The 6,738-nt window shown below is 25.3% G+C and overlaps 1 protein-coding gene across 1 annotated transcript; it reads right to left on the bottom strand.

Moving 5' to 3' along the window:
• Window positions 1-2,613: 2,613 nt before the first annotated feature.
• LOC122519229 (toll-like receptor Tollo) lies at window positions 2,614-5,533 on the bottom strand. The gene is made up of 7 exons (XM_043638564.1): window positions 5,354-5,533; window positions 4,866-5,170; window positions 4,173-4,316; window positions 3,804-4,101; window positions 3,045-3,578; window positions 2,685-2,957; window positions 2,614-2,631 (listed from the first exon to the last, which is right to left on the bottom strand). Exons 1-7 carry the CDS (start codon window positions 5,531-5,533, stop codon window positions 2,614-2,616), a joined length of 1,752 nt encoding a protein of 583 aa, XP_043494499.1.
• Window positions 5,534-6,738: the final 1,205 nt, after the last annotated feature.

Below are 6,738 nucleotides of genomic sequence, written 5' to 3'. Positions count from 1 at the left end.
GATGATGAAATGTTTTCGACGAGTGTAATTGATGGACTGTAATAATATTTCAAATATTATACGTTTTTGAATAATAAACAAAACAAAAATATATTCATCCGGACGGAAGACAATTACGGTTTTAAATAGAAAAAATAAAAAACAAGTAAAAATAGTGACTAACATCGGAAACCGGTATAAGATTTGGAAATAATTTGATATGATAATTAACTTAATAATGAATCTAAGTATTTAATAATATTGATAAAAGAAATAAATTCAAGAAAAAAAATAACGAGAAAACATATTTATAATATATCTGTAACATCTTGATAATGAATAGATTATTATTTAGATACTTATATATAATTATTATACTTATTATCACATTTAATTATAATTATGTACTAATTTAATATTATTAATAATAATTAAAAGTGTTTCTTACTGTTAAATAAAAACGGAATATACGAAGTTAAACAATATTACACTATTCAAATTACAGAACAGTTAACGTATTTTTGTTCGTTTCGATTTAAATTGTTAGATCAAAGTAACTATCAAGCACAAGCGTACTTACTTCTGTGTAAAGCCGAAGTATAATGTAACTACGAAAAGAATTTGTGTTTATGTATAAGAGTACACTAGCAAGGATCTTAAACATACGATTTATTATTAAATATATCGATATGAACTATATCTATTATAACTCTACTATTTGAAGCAATTTCTCATTTGGTTAAATTAGTGTTTACTATATTTGCAATGCTGAATTATTGAAATAATTAGAAATTATACGTTGTATTACATATAAATTGTAAATATTTTAAAATTTATTTCCTTATTCTTAAGTGGATATAATATTCGATATTTATTATAATATTTTAAAACTACAAAGATTTTCGCGCGCTTTTGAACTGAAGCTGACTGTTTAAGGGGTTGTGATTTATTATCATTAATATAATTATTATCATACATTTTTTATTACATATTTTAATATTTTTCATGAAAAGACGAATTTTTAATTTTTATTGAATGCAATTTCGATTATATTCAGAAAATAATTCATACATATCTTACGCTTGGAGTCAATTTTTTAGCCAATAAGAAACAATTAATATCCTCTTTACGATCAATACAAGTTGTGTTTTATTACTATATTTTTACGTTATTTATATAGCTTTTTATATATTAGAAATCAGGATTATATTTTCAATGAATCATGAAAAGTGGCGAGGGTAAATTTCAGATGTGGTTACAATAATGTTATACCTAATAAACTCTTAATAAATATTTATTTTTATTTGATACAAGTGTTCATTAGTATAACATATATTATTTGTTTACCAAATGATGCCTTTAAAAATAATATTTTATGTAGGTGCTACTTATTCTGAAATTTGCATTTTTTTCGACTTTAATTTAAAATCATTGTGAATTTGAATGATATCTCCTTTTACATTACATTAAAATTTTTCACATTCTATCTTCATAGTTAGGACTAGTAGAAATATATAAAATTTATTTCGTAATATAATATAACATTAAAAGAAGTCTATAGTGATGATATTTTATTTTTACTTTACATTTGTTTTTCCTATTTACTTTTCTTCAGATTATCTCAATAAAATATCTTATTTAATGTTTTTGAATAAAATAAGATACTTTATTTATTAAAATTTCATTTGTTATTCCAGTACTATTTCATTTTAATTTTGAAGAATCTACTTGTTAAAATAGTATTTGAAATATCATTTTCAGATATATTGTCTAACTCTTTCTAATTTATTTTTAGTTTGCTGTCTACATACAAAGAGTCTTCTTTTTTCTTCAGTTTTCAAAAAGTATTGTAGTTTTCCTTATTTAAAAAAAACTACCTACTTTACAATAATAACAATTAAAAATTTCAAACCGAGCATTGTCAATTCGAATATAATAAAATAATACATTACAATTAAATAACAATAAATATGAGATAATAAATGTATTTGTAGAAGTGATAATGAAATATGCCAAAATAATTCACACTAAACGTTTGATATGACATAGAACAAATTACAGGTTTCTACCTAAGTTTTCAATGTTCCTTTATTTATTAGTCGCTAATGTTCTATATGAAAAAATATCAGTACTGAACACTTATTATCTTATATTAGTTTCACATGTTTTTTAGTATAATATACTTATGATTAAAACTAACACAAAAATTATTTTTCTGATTAAGTATACTATACTTGTAATGTATATTATATAAAACTGATAAAGTATACGGTAAACAAAGGAACCAACAAATTTCATATATTAACTACTTCTTTAGATCCACCACAATCACAGATGAATATATGAAAAGAAAAAAAGAATCACCAAGACAACAATTAAAATTCGTGGAAGAGTTGGATACTTTGGTTATTAATTAGTTATAAATGAGACAAAGTGTTTTTTCAAAGAACGATAAATAATATCATTAAAACTAAAACTAACGACTACTTATTAAAAAACAGCATTTGAAAAATAAAAACACAGTGATTACAATAAGAATTACTTGTTTTCAAATTCCATCCCGTAACGAACGTTTTTCTTTTTATTTAATGCCCCCTAGCTCTTAAAAAAAAGTTATTACGATATTGTTGTCTATTACGTGATAACCTTGACCTGAAATATTTACTAATAAGGGATATGAAATACACAAAAGTAAATAGAATTACTGCTGATAACCAAAAATTTCTAGACACTAGAGAATAAGATGGACACAAATTTTCTATGTGTATCTGATGCATAAGAAGATCCATACATGTTAAATTATCTAGATCTTCATAATAGACTCGATGTGATTGGACGAAGTTAAGTAGATTTTGATTATTACAATCACATATAATAGGGTTTCCACTTAAAGTGAATTTTTCCAAAGATATAGACATCAAGGCATTTACCTCATCAAAATAAATCGTTGATATATGATTATTATGTAATTCCAATATCTAAAAACAAATAAGAATAATGAATAAAAATTTTGTAAATATCTCTAACGAATGAAATAAAAAATATTAAAATATTAAGCAACATACTTTGAGGCTATATGGTAATTTATCAAGCGTTACAGAAGATATTTTGTTATTGGATAAGAGTAAACCTGTAACGTTTATTGGATACAAAAGTTCCGTTGATGGTATCTCCGTTAAAAAATTTCCTGTCAGATTTAATATAATAGGATTGTCTCTCTGAAAAATCACTCTTGTCTCATCGATTAAAAATTCTGACATGTTTTTATACGAGCAATCTAAAATGCGAGTCTTATCCGACGGTCTCACACTACAAGTACAATCATTTTGACATTTTTTTTCAGTTTTAAAATATTCGTGCTCGAGACATACATAAGTGCTTGAATTAAGATTACTAATTTCTATTTCGTTCGTTCCATCAGGTTGTACACACGTTAAATTTCCCATTATAATTTTATAATAATTGTAAACAAGATTAGACATCTTTCTTTCATGATAACGCAAAAGATCATATAAGGGACAATCACATAATAAGGGATTGTGTTTCAAGTCAATGACAATGTTTCGTTTCTCCCAACGCCATGCTAGCATTTCCTCGATCTTATCAAAATGAATATTTCTTATTTTATTATACCTCAAATCGATTGTAATTTCGATTGACGGTAAAATGAATGAAGACAACTGCAGAAGAAAAAAATAAATATTACTAAATGTAGACGATTATAAAAAGTAAATGTATTTACTTTCTATTTTGATTTTATCTTGTTCATATCTGCAAATAATATTATTTAAAAGTATGACTGAATAGTAGAATTTGTTATTTACCGTTACGTTTGTAATGGAGTTGTGACTCAAATCTAATAATCTTAAATTATTGTTACCAATCAACCAATCATCAAAGAAATAGTAAATACTACTGTTCGATAAATACAATTCTTCGAGATATTGATTTGTATAAAAAACTGATAATCTTCCATTTACGAAACTCAATTTTAGGGGATTATGAGAAAACATTGCAATGCGTAGATTTGCAAGGGGGGTAAGACCCTCTTTATGTATAACTTGCAATTGATTTCTTTCGATATTTAATTCATACAGAAGAGGCATACCGAGAAATAGGTTTCTAAAAAATATTAACTTTTGAAAATAAAATATAATAAAAATATATTCTCCATAAATTTTTTATTTATTTACCTTGATACACAAACCATTCGGTTATTGGACAAATCAAGTATTCCCAACTCTTCCATATCTTCAAAGATTTTATCAGGAAGAGTTTCAATTTTGTTGTTTTTTATTGACAGTTTTCTAACTTTGTTTAAACCACGGAAGATATACCTGGGTAAGGTAACAAGAGAGTTATCGTTTAAGAAGATATACTCTAATGATGATGAACACCAGAAAAGATTTTCTGATAAAAATAAAAATCCATTATTGTCCAAATGGACATGCTGAAGCTTTGTTAAATTCGCCAAAAAATTATCTGGCAAGGTGCTCATTTTATTTCTATTATTATGTAGATATAATTCTCGCAATTCTTTATTTTGATCGAAAAGGTTTGCTGGTAGAGAAATAAAATAATTCATTGAAATATCCAGCTTCTTCAAATTCTTTAACTCATGCAAAATTTTCGACGGTAGTTCAGATAAAAAATTATTTGCTAGATTCAGACTTGTTAAAGATACTAAATTATTAAATGTGCCATCTTCGATTTTTTCCAAATGATTTGACATAATATTTAAAAGCTCAAGATTTGTTAACATAAAAAATGTTCCAAGAGGTATCGTGTCTATTCCACTTGAAACTAATATAATTCGTTTTAGATTCGGAGTCGCATCAAAAATATCAGCAGGGAGGTCAAAATTATTATTTGATAAGTTAATATACTCCAGTTCAGGAAAATCCAAAAGCAAATCATTAGAAATATCAAATAAACCGTTATCAGATAAAACTAATGATTTCACACTTTGGAATCCTTGAAGATGCTGTCTTTTTAGGCTTGCGAAAAGGTTTTTAAAAGATTTAAAGATGAGGGTGTGTGTTCCCGTTACTCCTAATTGTTTTGCTACGCCTTTTAAACTACTTCCATTTGGTAACCCACATTCTTCGAAACTCAGAGATTGAAGTATCTTTTCGGATAAACGTCCCTTGACATAAAAATTTTCCCATGTTCTCCAATTTTTACAAACGATCTGTAATTTTATCATTTTATTTTACTCGAAAAAAATAAAAAATTGATTGATTTAATTTTTATAAGATGATAGAGATATTGAGAAAAAATCTATATCTAATATAAAACTATTTTTGTAGTTTATATGTAATACGTAAAGATATTGAAAAGAATTGGTTGAATAAGATAGCATTTGTATATACACCTGTATATTATTCCTTGGTTTAATGTTCACGCTGTACCCTGTACTATTATCAACATCGCAAACAATATTTAATTCGTTTGATTTATTTGACGAACATTTGCAAGTTGGACTCTCTTTGCAAGGAGTAGTGTTGATTGTTGTGAACGTAAATAAAAATATGATTAAGATTCTGATAATCATCTTTTCTTTATTGTCAACTAGAAGAAGAAAAAAGGAGGAAAGATACATATTTAATATTGGTTTCAAATATATCAATTACACAATGAAACTAAAACCGGAAATATATTATAAAGCAAGTTTGCAATGTAGAATAACCATTGATAAAGCTACGATTTATTGCTCTTAAAAACTTTTGTTCCAGTGGTGTTTAAACTTTGTTTTATTGGTAGCTGGAATTTTACGTTATCATCCCAAAAATCTCAAATATAAAAAACGAAAGAAAAAATAATAACTAGCTTCAATAATAAATTTATAGAAATTAAACGAGCAGTAATTAACCAGCAAAATCAAATACTTCAGATTTTAACTAAACAAAATCTAACAGATAGCCACAAATATTCATAGCGTTATTATTCCCAATCAAATTTATTCGGAGTTTAAGATTCTATTTAAATTAAATGTATTTATTTCTAATAGTATATTTATTTAAATTCAATCTAAATCGAGAAAGTAGTATAGGGCGTATACGCAAGGTATTTAAAAGATGAACAGTAAAGAAGGGACTTCCATATAATTTAATGAGCTCGCCAACTTCTAATGTTAATAGCTTACATTAGACATTATTACTTCCCTATATTTACTTTACTTTTTTTTCTTTCCCTCATGTGATATTTATATTTTAATTTATTTTTATTCTAGGGAATCATTGTTTTTTTATTACAACAATTATTATATTTATTATTATATCTTCTTTCCTAATTTATTCAGGTATTGTTTTTTCTTGATTACTTATTTTTTTAAATTTTAATCAAAAAACATAATTTCCGATATAATCAGTTTTCACTAGCCGTTTGCTGGTAAAAGATAAATAATTTAAATGCTTACCTATAATTTTAGGTGACCAAGGACTTATTAAACGATTCTTTAACGTTATCTATATTATAATTTAGCTTCCATATCCTGACTCAGTGATATTATACGTTTCAAGATGATGAGATGTTCTCGACGAGTGTAATTAATAGACTGTAATAATATTTCAAATTTTATACGTTTTTGAATAAGAAACAAAACAAAAATATATTCATCCAGACGAAAGACAATTATAGTTTTACAGAGAAAAAAAAAAACATAAAAAAGTCACAAACATCAGAAGTCGGTATTAGATTTGGAAATAATCTTATAAAATAATTTAGTCAGTAATGAATTGAAAAAATTATAATATTGTT

The sequence above is a fragment of the Polistes fuscatus genome, unplaced genomic scaffold (genome assembly GCF_010416935.1).
Source record: "Polistes fuscatus isolate 324 unplaced genomic scaffold, CU_Pfus_HIC Scaffold3, whole genome shotgun sequence".
Taxonomy (NCBI): Eukaryota; Metazoa; Arthropoda; class Insecta; order Hymenoptera; family Vespidae; genus Polistes; species Polistes fuscatus.
The sequence above is the reverse complement of the archived record's forward strand: the minus strand, read 5'-3'. Positions and strand labels throughout refer to the sequence as shown.